The sequence below is a fragment of the Lagopus leucura genome, unplaced genomic scaffold, assembly GCF_019238085.1.
Source record: "Lagopus leucura isolate 7727_CA_CO unplaced genomic scaffold, USGS_WTPT01 Super-Scaffold_100024, whole genome shotgun sequence".
Lineage (NCBI taxonomy): Eukaryota > Metazoa > Chordata > Aves > Galliformes > Phasianidae > Lagopus > Lagopus leucura.
This window is the reverse complement of record NW_024962276.1, coordinates 407,838-425,317: the sequence shown is the minus strand read 5'-3', so window position 1 is coordinate 425,317 and position 17,480 is coordinate 407,838. Positions and strand designations below refer to the sequence as shown.

General features: G+C 46.8%; 1 protein-coding gene across 1 annotated transcript in view; it reads left to right on the top strand.

Moving 5' to 3' along the window:
- TSPOAP1 (TSPO associated protein 1) overlaps positions 1–16,016 on the top strand; it is a 62,602-nt gene extending 46,586 nt beyond the window's left edge. The window contains exons 21-30 of the mRNA XM_042880006.1: positions 1,479–2,627; positions 3,219–3,345; positions 3,494–3,645; positions 3,831–3,999; positions 5,373–5,444; positions 5,826–5,861; positions 6,800–6,903; positions 8,790–8,861; positions 10,022–10,150; positions 14,675–16,016. Of these exons, the coding sequence (XP_042735940.1) occupies positions 1,479–2,627; positions 3,219–3,345; positions 3,494–3,645; positions 3,831–3,999; positions 5,373–5,444; positions 5,826–5,861; positions 6,800–6,903; positions 8,790–8,861; positions 10,022–10,150; positions 14,675–14,887 (2,223 nt within the window). The 3' untranslated portion in view covers positions 14,888–16,016. The remainder of the gene's footprint in view (positions 1–1,478; positions 2,628–3,218; positions 3,346–3,493; positions 3,646–3,830; positions 4,000–5,372; positions 5,445–5,825; positions 5,862–6,799; positions 6,904–8,789; positions 8,862–10,021; positions 10,151–14,674) is intronic.
- The last annotated feature ends 1,464 nt before the right edge of the window (positions 16,017–17,480 follow it).

Here is a 17,480-nt window from a genome sequence, read left to right as displayed (position 1 = left end):
AAAATAAGTGTTACTGGTCTGATTTTTATGGTTGCATTTGTGAATTTGTGTATTAATAATTGCTGCTAACAAGTGCTTAAGAGGTGGAATCTAGAGTGCATGTCCTGTGGGGAGAGTGTTCGGAAGCTTCCCAAAACTGGTCTGGCAATGAGGAGATCCAGTAGCTGCCTGCAACTATTTGAAAGATGCTTACAAGGAGAAGAGTGCCAAAGTCTTCTTGTTGGTGGCAAATAGTACAGAAACAGGCAACAGCCACAAGTTGCAGTGTGGTTCATGTTGGACAGAAGTACAGAATCTTTTCCCAGGTGAGAGTTGCAACCTGGGGACAGATCTCGTGGGTCAGAGGTGGAGGAGCTCTGTTCTTTGGCATTTTCAATCCTCAGCTACACAACTTTACACTGCTTTAGTGTTGGCAAAAGTCGTGCTGCCAAGTAGATTGCACATAATGCAGTCCTGCCCTTGCAGGAGATTCAACTAGAGATCTCCAGAGGTCACTTCTAACTCTTCCTAAATACAACTCAAGACCAGCTTTTGTTTGGAAAAAGTTATGGAGGATGGAGTGATCATCAGACAGCTTACAACTACCTTTTTCTCCCTCTGTGGTTCAGTTTTTAGTTCTCTGTGTGTTGGCATCCTCATGGCTGTAGCTTAAAGCATCAGTAGCTACATAAGTTTTGTAACCTGTAAATGTTTTTAGAACATATCATGATGTAAATTGTTAGGAAGGTTGGAATACAAACCTCCAGATCTCTTCTAGCCTAAATTATGCTCTGTTTCTAGGATTCTACCTTTTTATTTTAGTATAAAGGTAGTAGGAGGCAAAACATAACATAGACAGTTTTTTGGAACAAATTTTAAAATTCAGTAGTGTTTTTCCAAAAGGTTTTTGTGACCTGGTAGGCTCTTTCCAAGCTTTCAAGTGAGACAGAAGCATGCATGTCTCCCTGGAGCTACAGGATTTTGCTGTGCAGGGTCATTTCCTTACGTTCCATTGTGAGGACGGAGAGATAGGGGAGGACTGTGGGTCCTCTTGTGGTCACAGGCTGTGAGTGTGTGTGCAGAGAGGTTCCTGGACACTGAGCAGCTCCAATGTGCAATGAGCAGCTGCAGAGGAACTGTTCAGCTCCTGTCCCCCAACCACACTGGGAGTGGTGGAGCTGTGGGGGTTCCAGCAGGCAGGACGAAGGGTGTTGCAGACAGCTGTCTGTGTGGAGGCAGGGCCTGGGAGGGAGCTCTTCCATGCATTGGCCTTTCTTGCTTCCCACTGCATTGCTAGTTCATCTGATTGTCTTTTGCCAGAAGACCCATTGCTATCGTTTGCTTCCTACCCTTGCTTCTCTGCAGCCCACAGTCGCCGCTCCATATCGCTGTGCTGGGAGGGAATCACCTGTAACTTTATCTCTCTTTTTAATGCATATTTCCTCTCTTTTTTTCCTTTGCTTGTCCTGGCTGTGGCTTTTCTCGGGGGCTGGGTACAGATGGATCTTTGTGATACTGACAGCGATGAGGAGATTCTGGAAAGGATACTAGAGCTCCCACTTCAGAAGAACCACAGCAAGAAATTGTTTAGCATCCCTGAAGTGACTGAGGATGAGGATGAGGATGAGGATGAGGATGAGGATGAGGATGAGGATGAAGATGAGGATGAGAAGTGTGTTACAGAGGAAAAGGAAAATCCTCAAGGCTCCTTGGAAGCACCTACGTACATTGCAGAAAGGTCTGAGAAACCACTAAGCACCCAGGATCCATTTCCAAAGGCAGATGGTAGTGATTCCTCCCCCGATCCGTCTGCTCAGACTGCACGGGAGGAGCAGACTGCTAAGGAGAGTAGAGGGAGTGCTGACCACATGAGCCCCAGCTGGAGTCAGAAAAGGGCAAACTGGAACTGGGGCTACCAACAGAATGATCTGAAGTCCGAGAGTGGGGAAAGCCCCACTCGGAGCAAGAAGAAGGGAAATAACTATCGAGAGAAGATGCGGGGTCGACCTGAGATGGGTAGGAAGAGACAGAATGATTCCACAGAGCACTGCAGTCGTCTGCTGGGCAACTGCAGCCAGATGGGAGGCGGGTTGTACAGAGCTCCCAGCCTCCAGGAGGAGCTGAACATTGTGAGCAGCTCTGCTGGTAAGGAGGGGTTTGATGCATACACTCGTGCTAGGCAAAGCGCCTCTCGAAGAAACTATGGGAAAACAGTGGTTTCAGGGTTTGCAGAACCTGCTGGGATGGCAGCACGCTGCTCCAGCTCCGGGAGCCTGGAAATAGACATTGAGTATGACTCTGAAGACGATCAGGATTCGACCTGTTCATCCCCTCCTGAGAGCAGGCTGTGGCCAGAAGGGGCCCAGAACTGTCAGGGGGAATGGAGCGATTGCTCCAGTCAATCTGAAGTTATCCACACAGATGGCAGAAGGAACCTGACCAGACTGGAGAGAGTAGAAGAGCAGGGTATGGAGTGGGCTGGGTCTCCAAGCTGGCGGCTGCGATCCTTCTGCCAGGAGAAGGAAGCACTGAGGTGTGAGAGCAGCTCTGAGGAGCAAGGCTGGGAGCAGGACTGTAAGTCACCTGGCTGGAGAAGGAGGCTCGAACATCCTTGGAAGGGGATACGTAGCACCTCCTTGCACAAAAGGGTTGGGTGACTTTTCCTATTCTGGCTTTGAAGCAGCTTGCAGTGGTGTTAGCTTCCCTTCTGCTTCCCTGGCCTGCCTGTATCTTGCTTTGTTCAGTGTTGTCCAGAGAAAGGACCCTTCTCTAGGATCATCCGGAAGAATATCTGGGAGATTGTGTAGTTCTGTGCTGCTCCGTGGCTTTTCTTGTATTAGCTGCTTCTGCTTTTCCTGCCAAATGATCAAGTGTCACCGATGCAGTATTCCTTTTCACACTGGGTCTTCCCACCTACAGCAAGAGACTGTGGGACCCAAATGAGAATCCCTGGTGAAATAAGCTGATTCATGAAAGCTTTCTGTAGTTGATGACTGTAATGTCATTGCCTTCCCTTGAAATGCCCTTTCCTGCATCCTCACATCACTGTCAGGCAGGGTGCCTGTCTGCATTTAGCTCTCTTTTCCAACTCCCATAGCATTTTCAGCTCTCGAGTGTCCCTGAAGAGGAATGTTGCATTTGGATGCACTGCTCTTTGTGGAGTGCGTTTGGGCTGAGCGCTGTTCACATGAGTTGGAAGGCAGAGGCTGCTACTAACTCTCTGGTGGTTCCTATTGCAGGCATCTGGTAATAAAGATCCTAGGGGCCAGGAGCTGCCTGGCTCAGCTACCTGGCAGACTCCCAGCAGAAGAGGGAGCAGGAGCTTAAGAAGATGCCAAATGCAGAAGCCTTTGCTTTCCAGTCCAGGTGAGTGGGGAAGGAGGGGAGAATTGGCAGCAAGAGAGGCTGCTGGAAATTGCATAGGGGGACTGCTGGGCAGTACTTGAGCCATGCGGGTCTGTGGCAGGGAAGTGGTGCTGACATTTTCTCTGGTGTGTCCCCTGACTGTGCCTAGGTCCTCCAAGGAGCTCTGCTTCAGAAACCACGGTTAAAGATGATGGCATAAGAATATTTGTGGCCCTGTTTGATTACGATCCTGTTTCCATGTCTCCTAACCCTGATGCGGCAGAAGAGGAGCTCCCATTTAAGGAGGGGCAGATCCTGAAGGTAGGAGCAGACCTTGGTGAACATCTTCTGCTCCATATGGATCCATTTCTTGTTCCAAGGACAGCATAAACCTTGGGAGGCAGAGCCCCCTCATCTTGGGAGTTTTTTGGATTCCCTTTCTCCTTTTGCTTTCTGTCTTGGTCCCTGCAGCATCAACAGTCCTTGGCCTATCTTTTGCCTCGCAGGTGTGCGGAGACAAGGATGCTGATGGCTTCTACAGGGGTGAATGTGCAGGAAGAGAGGGATACATACCCTGTAACATGGTATCTGAAGTCCAGGTGGAGAATAATGAAATCAAGATGCAGCTCCTAAAGCAAGGGTTTCTTCCTGCTGACCCACCAACGGACAGCATAGGTACTGTATCTTCTTAATGTGTGTGCTGTGCTGGCTTTGAAAGTGGAAAGCTCAGTCACTCTCTCAAGCTTTGCAGCTGATGCAGCCCACCCAAATAATCCCTAGGGCTTGCCCCCAGAGTCTCAATGCACAGTTCTGACTTCTGTGCTGTCCCTTCTTTTGCAAGTTTGTAATTGAGCCTGCAGGGGTGGCCCTGCTTGAGTGACAGAATCTGCAATAGTGGTGTCATGTCCTGAGGGTCCTGTGAGTCCTGAGGCACACAGTCTACCTTTCTACCTTTCATCTTGTGGCTGAATGCTTTTTGATAGGTTTGTGACTCGCAGCCCCTCTCACGTCTGGAGGGAGCAGAGATTTTAGTAAGGCTTTTCTCACACTCAGAACATTTGTAGTGCATTTCTTGAGTGTATCTTCTGGTGCTCAGAGGTGGCCAGATGTCTGTGGTGGCCTTTGTTCCGTGTGGATGTACAGGGCTCCCTGTCCCTCACCCTGCATGTTCTCAGAATAAAAACCTCAGTAGCTCTGAGACTGCAGAAACAATGGATTTGAGTGCTTTCTGAAGTGCAGTGGTAGTGAGAAACACGCCTCACAGCAGTGTGAGCACAAAAACCAGATCTTGTTTCTTTAGGCAGCTGGGCTGTATGTGCCTCTTGTTTTCCTGCTGCCTTGTAAGTAAGGGAGGGCCTTGGAGTGGTTGGTCTGGAGCTCCTGCAGGCTCAGCTAGGGAAGGAATGCATATACTGACTTCTCCAGAAATCCTCTTTTCGCTCTTGTGGAACTTCAAGGGACATTTTCAAGCATTGAAGAGCCACACAGTTTGCAGGGGCAGTGGATTTGTTTGAACGGTTTGCACTGAGAGGCTGAGGGAGCGTGGCTTCGTTAGCCAGGAGAAGAGACCCAGTGAGAAGAGATTTGAGCAGCCTGGTCCAAAGGCAGGACTGACCCTGCTCTGTGCAGAAGTTTTAGCTCCAGCTCAAAGTCCCTTTGCACCTGAGCTGATGGGATGCCCCTCACTTGGCTTTTTCCAGGTATTGATGGTACAAAGGCTTTATTTTATCCTTGTGATGCTCCCTCTGAAAGATAAAATGCAGCAAAGCTGCAAAGTGAAGTTTGTCTGCTGTGTACTGCGATAACATTAGTGGGCAAAAATGCAGTGTGGATTTCTCTGTGTACTTAGCATGTGGATCATGCTTCATCTGAGTCCACATATGGTAAATGGAGACTGAGGCTCTGTGCACAGAAGTCTTGGTGTCTGCTTCCCAGGGGAAGCGTGTCGTGCCACTCTGTTGCCTGTTCGCTCTTCAAGATGCTTTTCACTTTCCATTCACTGTCTGTTTCTCTTGTCTATTTATTTGCTTTTTTGGATTTTTATTAAGGAAATGGCACATTTTCTCCACCTCCACGCCGCCAAACCGTCCCTCCTCCAAAACCCAGACGCTCCAAGAAAGGTCTGTGTCACCCACTGCTTCCTCTTTGATTTTTTGCAATAGGATTACAGACTGCATTGAATTTGTACTACTTGCTTACAGGACCCTCAGATGTTTGTCTCTGTACGACTGCTAGGAAGTGGAAAGAGAGCCCATCCCTGCTGGTGTTAAGTTTTTAACAACAGTGATGTCTTTTATAGTTTTGGAGCTTGACCTCTGCGTCTTATTACGTCCCTGAGTCATGGTTACTGGCTTAGGCTTTGAGTTGCATGAACAGTTTGCTTCTATTGTTTGCTGCTGTGATCTTTGTTCTTTTTATTGTTGTTTGTCAGTTGTGTGGTGTGGACACTATTGAAAGATGGACGTCCATTGACTGGATACTTTTTTTTTCCTCCCCAACAGAACTAGATAAACAGGAGAAGTACAAGTCTCATCCAGGTGAGAACTGCTCTTTATTACCATGAGAAGAGGAATGCTGTGTTGCTAACATATGATCATATGAGCAGATGCAAGTTTTGTGGCCAAGTGTGAATCCAAGTCCCTTTTTCATCCTTTAGAGCACTGTAAGAAAATGGGCATTCTCAGGAAGGAAGAGCTTTAGTTCTTTAGTAGTGAGTGAAGTGACCTTTGACTAACCAGGGAGTGTTAGAAGGTAAAGGTTTTGCTTACTCATCTGGTGCTGCTGTGCCTAAAATCCAGTGTCTCTTGAGGGGATTCTAACCCTGCTGTGGCGTATTGAGATTTGTTGATGTCACGCCTGCAAACCCATTACTAAGCCACCCAGTGTCTACCTGAAGCAGGGTGTAAATCCATAAGATGAAGAAGTGAACAGTTTATCTTTTCTGTGGTGCCAGACTTTGTTTTTGCAGAATAAGTCTAGAAGAAGAAATGGGGCTGAGCAAGCAGGCAAGCAGGAGGTTGTAGAAATGCACTGCGATGTCTGAGCTGTGAGGCCTGCCTTCCCTTGGTGCTGAGCTCTGTGCTGGTGTGGATGGGCGCACAGAAAACCAGTTTTGTAGCTCAGCAGCAAAGCATTATGTGGAGGGGTGAGAAATGTCCATTTGACACAGTGTTGAGTGTGCGTGTTAAAATAGAAAATAAAATACATGAAAAGAAACATTCCTGTATATATAGACAGGATACCAGGACAGTGGATTGCAGGGTGTCACCAGTTCTGTGATTGTAAAGGGATGGAGGAGAGCAGAAGACTGTTTTACCAGATATCTCTGGGGCCTTTAAGATCTCTTGCCCATTCAGTTTCCCCTTTGTATTACTTCTACTCAATTCACTCCCAGTAACGGTGAAGGAGTTGCTACGGTTTGGAATGTTCTTTTAACTTACAGCTCAGTAAATCTTGTTATGTTTTTGTCCTACAGGACAGAAGCATCAGGACTTTGAAGCTGAACTGCTGACTCCTCGAAGTATGGTGGCTGTCTTCGACTACAACCCTAAGGAGAGCTCGCCAAATGCAGATGCAGAGGTAACCAGCAACTGCTCAGTCCTCTGACAGGTTTCTTTTTCCACTCTTTTTTCACCTGTTCTGAGACACTTAGTACTTTGATCAAAACTAAGGTGATTATAGCATGACAATATAGCTGCTAAAACAAGTCTTAAAATGTAAACTTTGCTGATACACTCTGTCAGAGGTAACCGTGTTCAGCAATCTGCAAATACGAAGCAGCATATCCCTAATGATTTTCAGTGTGCATCTCTGTGAAGCTCTGTGAGCATCTCAGGGCCTTGCAGCGTCCTGAAAGTGCTCAGACAGGACTGAACAGCCCCTGCTTTTAGCAAGTGACCCTGGACATCCTGCAGTAAAAGGAAAATCCCTTTAAGGGTTTGAACTGACTTCTGATACTTACGGTGAAAGTCTTGGAGCTCATCTGTTGTGTTGACAAGGCAAAGATTTGTGTAGATCTTCGTTCGAGAAAGAGGACTTAGCTCCAGTTTAATGGATTGGTCCTCTAAATTGTGGCTTTTCAAGCAGTCTCTAGGTATAATCCAGACAGCAGTTTTGTGGATAAGTATTTCCTGTGGAAAGATTGCAGAGCACTGTGTGGGGAAAAAAAAAAAAAGGCTTTCTAAATTACAGCATGCTCTGTTCTTTCTTCCTTTGTAGCAGCATTAGTCTACTCTGAGCAAAGGTAATGGGGCTTGAATTCAGGTTCTCTCCATGTATACTAAAAAGAACAGATGACCAAGAGGTGGCACAGTGCAGATAATGCTTGCTGCCTGGTTCAGGTGTCTTATGAACAAGAGAATCTTCTGAGGACAGAGTGTTATGGGGTGATGAGCTGTCTTGGGAGAGGTATAATGAGAGCATGCATTAAACAGCATCCACATAGGTATTCACACATCTGGCTGAAGATTGCTTTTGAAACCTTGTCAGTAAGACCCTGTCCACATTGCAGAGTTGGAGCTGCTCCCTATGCACCCTCCCAGAAGATCTGGTCACTTGATTCATCAGGAATTTGGTCACTAGATTTGCTGTTTATGATCCTGCAATAAGTCCTATTGGGATCAGCTGTGCAATTTTTTGTGTTGTCAATGAAGTTCTCCAGAAGCTTCTTTCTGCTAGGACAAAGCCATTCACAACCAGCAGTAGGCGCCTACAGCCTCAGGAGAGAAATTGAGTCCTGGGAACTACGTAATATAAATATATTAGAAGTGGGTCTCTTCCAGCCAACCCTTTCATGTGTGTAGAGCTAGTCTCTTCAATGGGACTTGCCTTTTACACAGCCTATTTGGAGACTCCAGATCTTCTATCTTAGAGCAGCTGTTTCACTGCCACTGGGAGATGTCTTCCATTAGATGAGAATACTTGTACCTTTCACCTCGGTCTTGTGCTCCAAGGACTCTGCCCTCAAGTGGCAGACAACAGATCACAGCTCCTGTGCAGTAATTCTGTGTTCTCAGGTTAGATCTTCCTGTTCATATGCATTTCTGGTAGTAACTAATCCTTGAGCATTGCATCCTGAAAAGGATCATCCAAGGGAAGAGGATTTCGTGTTTATGTTTAAAAATATATATATATATATATTTTTTTTTCCTGATGTTTGTTCAGCTTTTTCTCAATGCCACTTTCTGGAATTGATGTTAGGTCTTGAACCTAACCTAGTGGTTTTCAACCATTTTGAAGCTTTGTTTTTGTCTTATTTTATGAAATGCTTCCTTAACACTGAATTCCAGTTTCCTAATTTGGTTGTCCTGCTGAATTCTGGTCCTGTAAGTCTTCACACAGTGGCCATCATCACTTGTGGTGAGATTGTACAAGCAGCCCAGGGTGGCCTTGTGTTTCTGGTGAGAAATTCTGGCAGTGCTCCTCTTGGATCATTTTGCTCATTTGTTCTCTTTTGCTCGTTGCAGGCTGAACTGACTTTCAGTGCAGGGGACATTATCACTGTGTTTGGGTCCATGGATGATGATGGATTCTACTATGTAAGTCCTGGGATTGGGAAGGTCCTTTGGCTACATCTGAAATCCTTGGAATCCATCTAGTGGCAGGAGAGCAGAAATTAGGGGACAAAATATATTATTTTGCTAATGGAAGAAATGAACGCATCCCTGTTCAGTGCAGACAGATTGTCTCTTGCAGCCTGTACTCCTCTAAACTAATATCCACATGGTTATGAGTTTCTTTCTTGGTGTAACTTGACTGCAGCTTTCCCAAAGCCTAGAATACATTTTCCTGCAGTGTACGTCAGCAGCTGCATCACTCTCTGCTGCAAGCTGATTTGTCACCAAGGACTCTGACACATGGTCTTGCCTAGGGCAGGAGGCTGAAATGGTAACACAAGGATAAAAATGTACACTGACCTCTGTCCTACCACATCCCAACTTCAGCAAACACTGATATCTGCTTGATTTACTGTGAATAGCTGGGGACTCTGCCTGCCAGTGAGCTGTGTGTTAGGCACATTCCTTAGCTCATCTTTTCCTGAACAGAAAAGTCTGTATTCACACATAAAGGGTGAGGCTCACAACTGGGGTAAATTCAGAGGAGAGTCTTGCGAATGTTTTGTTTGACTTCCTTCGTGCTGTTGTCCAAGCAACATTGCAGGGGTGGTTTTGTCTCACCCAGCTACCTGCTGATGAACTGTCATTCATTTTAGAATGACAGTCGTGCTTGGTTTGTAGCTCGAGATGTCAGTGAGCAGAGACAAGAATGTTGTACCAGCAGTACTTCATTCTTTAGAAATGTATAAACATATGCAAAATACCAGAGTAAATGAAAAGCCTCTAGGTAGCCTTTGGCACAACCATGTTCCAGTTGCTTCCAGGACATCAGTGGGAATTTTTTGAGCTTGTAGAGTGCAAATAGGCTTCACAGTTTACAACTTTGATGTTTCTGTGTTCCTGGAATATATTTGTTGTGGCTCACTGTCAGCTTTTCTTCTTGTAATCTCCTGTGTTTTTGCATTCTGAGTTGTTCCACAACTAAGCAAGCAAGAATGTGAGTTGTGAAATTTCCTGAGGATGCTTCCAACATGAGTGTGTCCCTGGGCTTCTCTCAGGCCTTCTCTGCATGGGCCTGCTCCTCTGTTTATTTCTGCCTCAGCCAGGAAACCTGATGTGGGAACTGAGTCTTGATCTTGCAGGGAGAGCTGAACCAGCAGAGAGGGCTTGTCCCGTCTAACTTTTTGGAAGCTGTAACCTCAGATGGAGACGTGGCTGAGGAGCTTCACTCAAAAGATAAAGACACTTTTTTGCTGGGCGCTGAGAGCCAGGTAAGACTGCGTGGCTGCGTAGTGCAGACATTCAAACTGTGACGTGGTTGGAGACTGGGCTCTGCACAGCATGCAGCACCTCATGGAGTCACATCAGTGATTGCATGCAGCTCAGTTCATCCCATGGGAGCTCAGGAGTTTAGAGGGGAGCACCAGGAGTTCTTAAAGATTTAACCTTAGTATGAAAAAAAGGTACCAAAGAGCAACATTCATGGAATCCTCATGCTCAGTTTGGTTAGGGGAGCAAAGAACATGGCAGGTTCCAACAGCAAGTTCTTCAGATGCACACAGGGGTCAGTGTGAAATGCCACTGCACACAGAACGGTTCAGGTGGCTTCCCAGGCACAGTATTCCTCAGATATGTTCATATCCACGTGAAGGATTTCTGGGATTATTAACAACTAAGCACTAATGTTTTTCCACCTCTCCCAAGTTAAATGCATCTTAATCCTGTCCAAGGTGTTCTCAGGCAAATTCAGAAGATACAGGGGAGTTTCTCAACCAGATCTGATGAATGAATTCATGGCCTGAAGCTTTGAGAGCAACTCACAGATGCGAGAAGTTCCAAGGTTGGGCTGTCCCCCCTTGCTTTATGTTTCTGATGCTTTTCAAGCAAATGCTTCAGCAGGAGATTTGGGTCACATGCTGGATTCAGTCAGTCCTCAGTGGGTGAGGCCAGAAGTATGGCACCTCTCTGGTGACTCCCAAATCCTCTGTGCTGTGGTATTCTAGAGAGTGGGAGACAGGGAGGTACACAGACCCATAAAAGTGTGGAAGAGCAAAGCCAGGTTGGCTGTGAGCTACTCCTAAAGGCAGTGTGTTGTCCTGAATCTTCCTGTTAGTCTCTTCACTGGTGTCACGCTAGCTTTCTAACTCCTTGCACTGTCATTTGTCCTATTTTTCATGCTCTGCTCCTCCTTTTGCTCACTTTCATCTCCCTGTCCCTGCCTGGTCTGCCACAGGCACCCTCTGCAGCCCAACACATCAAGCTTTGTGGGTGCAGTGTTTGTCCCACAGCCTCAATGCCTTTCTGTGAGAGGTGTCAGGAATGCATCAGAAATAAGGTTTATGGATAATTTACTGGATCATCTCCTAAACCCAGAAGCAGTTTTGGGTCTCTCATGCTTGTCTGTGTAGGATACTCAGTCCCTTTGATCTCAGCCCACAAATGCTGGTATGTGCTGAGGAACTGCAGTATTTAATGAGCTCTTATTACCACTGTTTGGCAACTGGGAGGTTGCACAGGTCGAAATTCTGAGTGGAAACAAGTATTCAGGGAGGGTTTTCTTCTCTTGTTTCCCTCAGAACAATTTACTCTTCCCAAATTATCCATCAATTAGAACAGAAGGTGTCAAAGGAGACCTGAGCCAGTACAGTTGTAACAGGCTGAATTGGTAGTACAACTTATTCCACGTCTGACATCCTCTCAGGTAACAGCTGGCAAAGGCCTGCTCAGATGTCCAAGAATTGTCATTCCAGCCCCAGTCTGGGTCCCAGAAATCTCAGTGAAAAAATCATGGGAAATAATGGGAAATTCAGTTAACCATTTGGGCTCAGAGAACTGATCTGCTGCTTGCAAATGTGAAGTATGTGGCTCAGCAAATGGTGTTCGTGGCATACGCAGCCCCTGTGCTCTTGTACCTGTTTGCATTTCTCTTCTGTGTCTCAGCTTCCTCACCAATAAGACGTCAGTTTGGCCTGCCATATCCCAGGCTGTGTCATGAGCTTACAGGATCCTGAGGGCTCTGCTGCTGGGCAGGGAGCACCAGCTGCTTCTGCTTGCTGCCCTGCAGTTTGCAGCTGCTCCCTCTGCTCTGCCCTTTCCACTTGTGCTGGGTTCTGCAGCAGGTTCCTGTTCCCCTGGACGCAGCAGTTCACCACTCTGACTCCACACAGTCCTGGTCTCTGCTTTGCAGTCCAGATGTATCTAAACAGCTTCCAAATACGAAGGGCGTGCTTGTCTGCCTGTCTCTTTGTAAAAGCAGTATGTTTACCCTGCTCCTAACCAAGCTTGTGCTACCTAACTACATTTAAGTACATTCAGTGATTTCTGAGGAGAGGCAGAACCTGACCCACGGAGTTGTTGGCTGTCATAGCAATCACAGCATCCACACCTATAAGCAGAGCTCCTGATAGGTAAGGCAGAAGGAACATGTCTTCCTATTGAATATTTTAGGGGCACTGTGTGATACAGCCCCACCTGAGGCTTTCTGGTCTTCCACATATTCATTCCATAGTTTAGGAGTGTGCCATTTAAGTGTGGTGTTGGTGTGTGTATCTAGCAGAACACAGATGGAAGCATCTCTGGGTTGGGGTGAATGGGGGGAGTGCAAAAGCCCCTGGCAGCCCTTAGGGAAGCACTGTTTGAATATTAAACACAGCATAACAGGTCTCCCATCAAATTTGCCAGCTTCATTCATCTTAAAAGCTAACTCATCAATGAGCATGTATCCTCACCGTGTATCCTGTCTGAGCTTTGGGCTGTGTTAAAGCGACTTCAAGTCTTAACAGAAGTTTCTCCAGCATGACCAGGAGTGGTTTTTGAATTGCTTATAACTTCTTGGATTTCAAGTTTTCACCAGATCTTTTCTTCCCATTTGCTTTTTGCATTCTGATATGACAAAGGCTTGAGAATAAGGACTATTTGAATGTTGAACTGGGGAAGGTGAATTATTAGAACTATTTCTGAGCAAATTTTAAAATGCTGACAACAGATAAAGGTAAAGCAATTTAACTTTCAAACTGACATCAATTTGGCTGGAGTGAGCAGTAAAAAATGCAGTGCAAAAAGGAGTATCCAAGAAGTTATGATCACAAGCGAGGGCACTGAAACACTGCTGTTCAGCAGCTAGGAGTGGCCTGCTTTAATGCCATGGCTGCTGAATGAATCTTTTTTGCATTGCCAATACAGTTTCTGTCAGACTGATTGTAAAGCATCTTCAGAAAGTATTCCATTCTAATTGATTTCATGTATTTATTTCTGCCTGTATTATGCACCCATGGCGGTTCTTTCCTTCAGAGAATGAGGAAGAGAAGAGTCCAGTGATAGATATGAATGATACATAGAGAGAGAGCAACCATGTAAGTTTGTGTGAGAAGATCTCTTCCATTTCCTAACCAGCCTATTAGAGAGTTCCACACTTGCAGCTTGTTCCTGTTCTTGCTGTTCTTGTAGATTGAGAAGCTGTTCTGGGGCTCTGACACCAGCCTAAAGCCCTCTGCTGGCAGTTCTTTACCTGCTCAGTTAGTTCTGTATTAAATTGGAGCCGTGTTCAGCACATAAAGTGCTGTTTTGAACGATTATCTGGTGGTTTTGGGGACTGCAGTGCGAATGTAGGAGTGCTGGGTATTCAGGTTTAGAAAAGATCTGCTTTGTAATTCAGACCTGCTGCTCTACCACTGTAGAAATGCCTCATGTAGCCTTTGCAGGATCCCCCTGTTTTTCACTTCTTGATTTCACTCTTTCCTCAGTATACTCCTCAAACCTCCTGGGACCCCATCAAGTTAAGAAAGCAGTAACATTTAGTCCCTAAAACCAACCTTGTGTGGATAATTGTTCTGTCTGATAACAAAGAATCAATGCTGAGGCTTGGGGGTCAGATCCCCTGTTTTGAGGGGAGCAGCGGGAGGAGATCTGTGTTTGACTTGCTTTTGTGTGGTTGGATTAATCAGTAATACCCAAGAGAGCACTGGAAACCATCCCCTGCCAACTAACACCACTGTTATCAGCCCCAACAGCTTTCAGCAGGATCTTGCCAGAGTGGTTCTGTCTCCATTTTTCTCACAGGGAAGAAACCCTGATTTTAGCATCCTTTATCTCTTACCAGATGAATCTGTAAAGTGATTCCTGTTGTTTTTCTGCCATATGGAGACCTCTGAGAATATCTGTGTGTGTGTATGAGTGCCTCTGTGCATGGAAGTCTGCTTGGGCATCGCGTACCACAGCTGGGAATCAGGACTTGCAGCCACAAAGACAGGGAACTGCAGCCATTTCCCTGTAACTATTTGACAATGAGCTGTCATTTCTGAAAACAGTTGTGTCATTTCTGAATTGGCCTGGTGCCTGCCTCTCCCTTTGCGTGCAGTCTTTCATGCCTAGATTGGCAGGAGCAATTGTGCAGTTTGCTGAGCTGCTTCAGATCTGCCCAGGCTGTGCAGGGAGCCCCCATCCTGCCCTGACTGCAGGCACCCAGCAGGCAGTCTTTCCATCCTTGCACTCAGGAGGTGTTGAACTTCTGTTTCTTCAGCTGTGAAGCAGCATCTTCCATCAGGTCCTCAGCGAGGCTTTTCTACTACACTGTTTGTAGCTTGAAGTTAAGGAATCTTGGAGTGTCTGAGGTGAGGCAGCATCTGGGTGAGAAGTAGAGAACACTTTACCAGAAGCTTCCTAACTGAATCTGCAACCATGGAGGGGCTGAGCCTTGCTGGGTGAGGGACAGAGTGGTGGGAGAAGGCAGGGTTTTCTGGCTGGGGTTTGTTGGCATAATATCCTTCTTTTCCTTTGTTTTCTCTTCTCCCACCCAGTTAAATCCAGATGGATCTGTTGATCACAGTGACTTCTCACCGACTCCTCCTGCACCACCTTCCTGCCTTGCCACGGGCGAGCAGCGTCCAGAGCGGGCATCGCTGGCTGTTCTCAAATGCAGCGACTTACCTGCTCAGAGTAAAAAGAAGAGAGGCTTCTTCATCAAAGGAAAAAAGCTCTTCAGAAAACTTGGGTCCAGTAAGAAAGACTAACAATGGATTTATCGCCATGTGTGGACTGCCTGTGCAATCCACACAGGCACTGACAATTCAGGAGAAGCCCTGGCAATAAGCTGATTAGAGTATTTTCATAGCAGAAAAGTTCTATTGAATAGAGGAAGCTCCTCAGCAGGTGAGCTGCATGCTCTGCTGAGAGCTCAGCCACGGGTGCCCCCCCAGGTGGGCAGCGGCTCTGGAAGTGTCACGGCACTGAGGTGTGTGAGGCCCAGGCTTTAGGATGCAGCTTCCTCCACAGTAGGGCGTCCTGCTCCTCGCAGCCCTCGATGCACCGGTTCCCTGTAAATATTTTAATTTAAGAAATATACTCTGGCTGTAAGTTAGCTCAATGGCTTTTCCCAACAAAGCCCCAGCCCCTTAGGAAGAGCTCCCTTGTACTACACCCCTGGTATTTCTCTGGTCCAAAGGAGGTTGTGTCGAGTCCTTCACTTCCTGCAAAGAAAATTTGCACTTTTCCTGTGAATCCCCTTTGCTGTCTCTGGGCTGACAAGTGAGTTATTTGTACTGTAAACCTGTAAATACGCAGCTGTGCCTAGGAGCATCCCACACTGCCTCAGTCGTGTTTCAGCACGGATTCCCATGGAGGAAGGGGCGACACCCAGGAGGGGGTCGATGCTTCTGCCAATGGCGAGGGCTGCTGTAAGCTGCTCTTGGCTGGCTCGCCGTGACCACGCGCCGGCTGGGGACTCCGCCTTATTTATTTATTTCTCTATTTATTTATTTATGTATTTATTTTGTTTTTTGTCCACCTCTCTCACCATTTCACTCGGCTGTTTCAGTGCGCTGCTCCTCACTTGTTGGAGCGTTTGGAGAGCAGAGCTGGGGATGGAGAGTTTGCAGCTGTTTCCATATGAGATGATGCGTTCCTTCAGTTCAGTCACATCCCTTTCTAAGCCACGGAGTTTTGTACGACATGGTTTCTATCCTTTGCTATGTTTTTTTCTTTGCATGTTTCAGTGGGTACTTGTTTTGAGAAGGACAGTTATGTGAGGTATGTGAATGATGCCAGCACAGTGTCCACAGATGTTGGTGATAAGGTATGTTTTTATTTAATATCAAATTTTATTATAATAAAGTCTATTTTCACAAAAATACATTTTCCTTAAAAAAGCACCTGCTTCAGTGTTGCTTATTTGGGAGTGGTGGTGGTGTGTGTGGTGGAAGAACAGCCCCAGTCCCTGGCACCCTGAGGATGCTCCGTAGCCCCTCACGTGGGTCCCTGCCTTCCCTGCCATCACTGTGAGCGAATAGAAACTCTTTGCCTCTCCTGTCACAAGAGACCTAATTCTGGAGGAGGAGACATCAGGTGTAGTTGCACTGTTAGACTGCCTGGATCACAGAGTGCCCAGGATTGGCAAGGACTTGTGGACATCATTGTCTCCAACCGTGCTCAAGCTACTCAGTGTCTCATCCTCCCATGTAGCTGCTGAGTTCTGTAGTGCCTCAGAACGTGGTGTCTCTGATCAGGTGAGAGAAGGCTGGAGATACTGGAGACAAACAGGTTTTTCCTCCTGTCTTGCTCAGAGTTGCAGTTTTTCTCCTTGCTTTCCCTAGAAGACGCCTGGATCCAGAAAAAAAAACACTGCCTATGGCAACTGACCAAAGGAAAAGGAAGACATTTCCCCTCTCACCAACTGGAATGGCTGTTTCCATTCTTCAGTATACTTTGGGTAGAAGTGAAAAATAAAGAAACCCCAAAAGCGCTGAGGTCCAACCATAGGGTCTTGGCTTCAGACTCAGGGCAGACGGTGCCTCATAGGAGCCTCTGTGGAACTGCAGACACTTGAAACTGAGCTCTGCAGCGTTACGTGGGGCTCTGCAAAGGCTGCTGATGAAGAAGCCCCCAGGGCATCCATCACAGCACCAAGGCTGCTGGAGCTGGAGAAGTGTTTGGGTGAGTGACATCAGTTGTGGGCAGTGCTGTGTGGAGCCAGGAGCTGGGCTCAGTTCTCCTCGCAGTCCCAAATCGTGCTATTCTATGACTATAACCCCAATTCTGGCAGCAGGTGCCTCCAGAAATACCTCTGTGCACTGCAGTTGCTGTAATTTATCTCCCACTCACCCTGCCTGGAGGAAGTCGGTTGCAGTTCTAAACTGAATTTAACATCTGCAATTTCCTAAGCGAGTCGTTGGAGGTCTTTTGAAAGAAACTGTTGTTGCCTTATCGTTTCATCAGCGAGTGAACTGAAGAGCAAAGCCCATAGAAGGAACAACAGCAGCTGCGGTGTTTTGGTGCCTGCCCAGAGCAGGTGCCTGCAGGAGGGCTCTGCTTCTCCCTGCGAACTTCCTTCAGCCAAGTCCTTGTGCCCGTAGGTTCATGGTGACCCCCTGCTCCCCAGGACACGCTGGGCTGCTGCCTACCAAATTTCCCTGTTACATACATGGACTGCCATCACACAGTCACACTAATTCAGTTGGTTCCCCAGCACCAGGCAGAAGTCTGAAGAAAGGTTCAAGACCTTCAAGACCTTCACACACATCCTCTGCACATCAAAGTACAGAAGAAATGGGAGAAGGGGCGAGCAGACAGAATCAGGGGTACTTACACAGATGGGTTCCTCAGGATGTT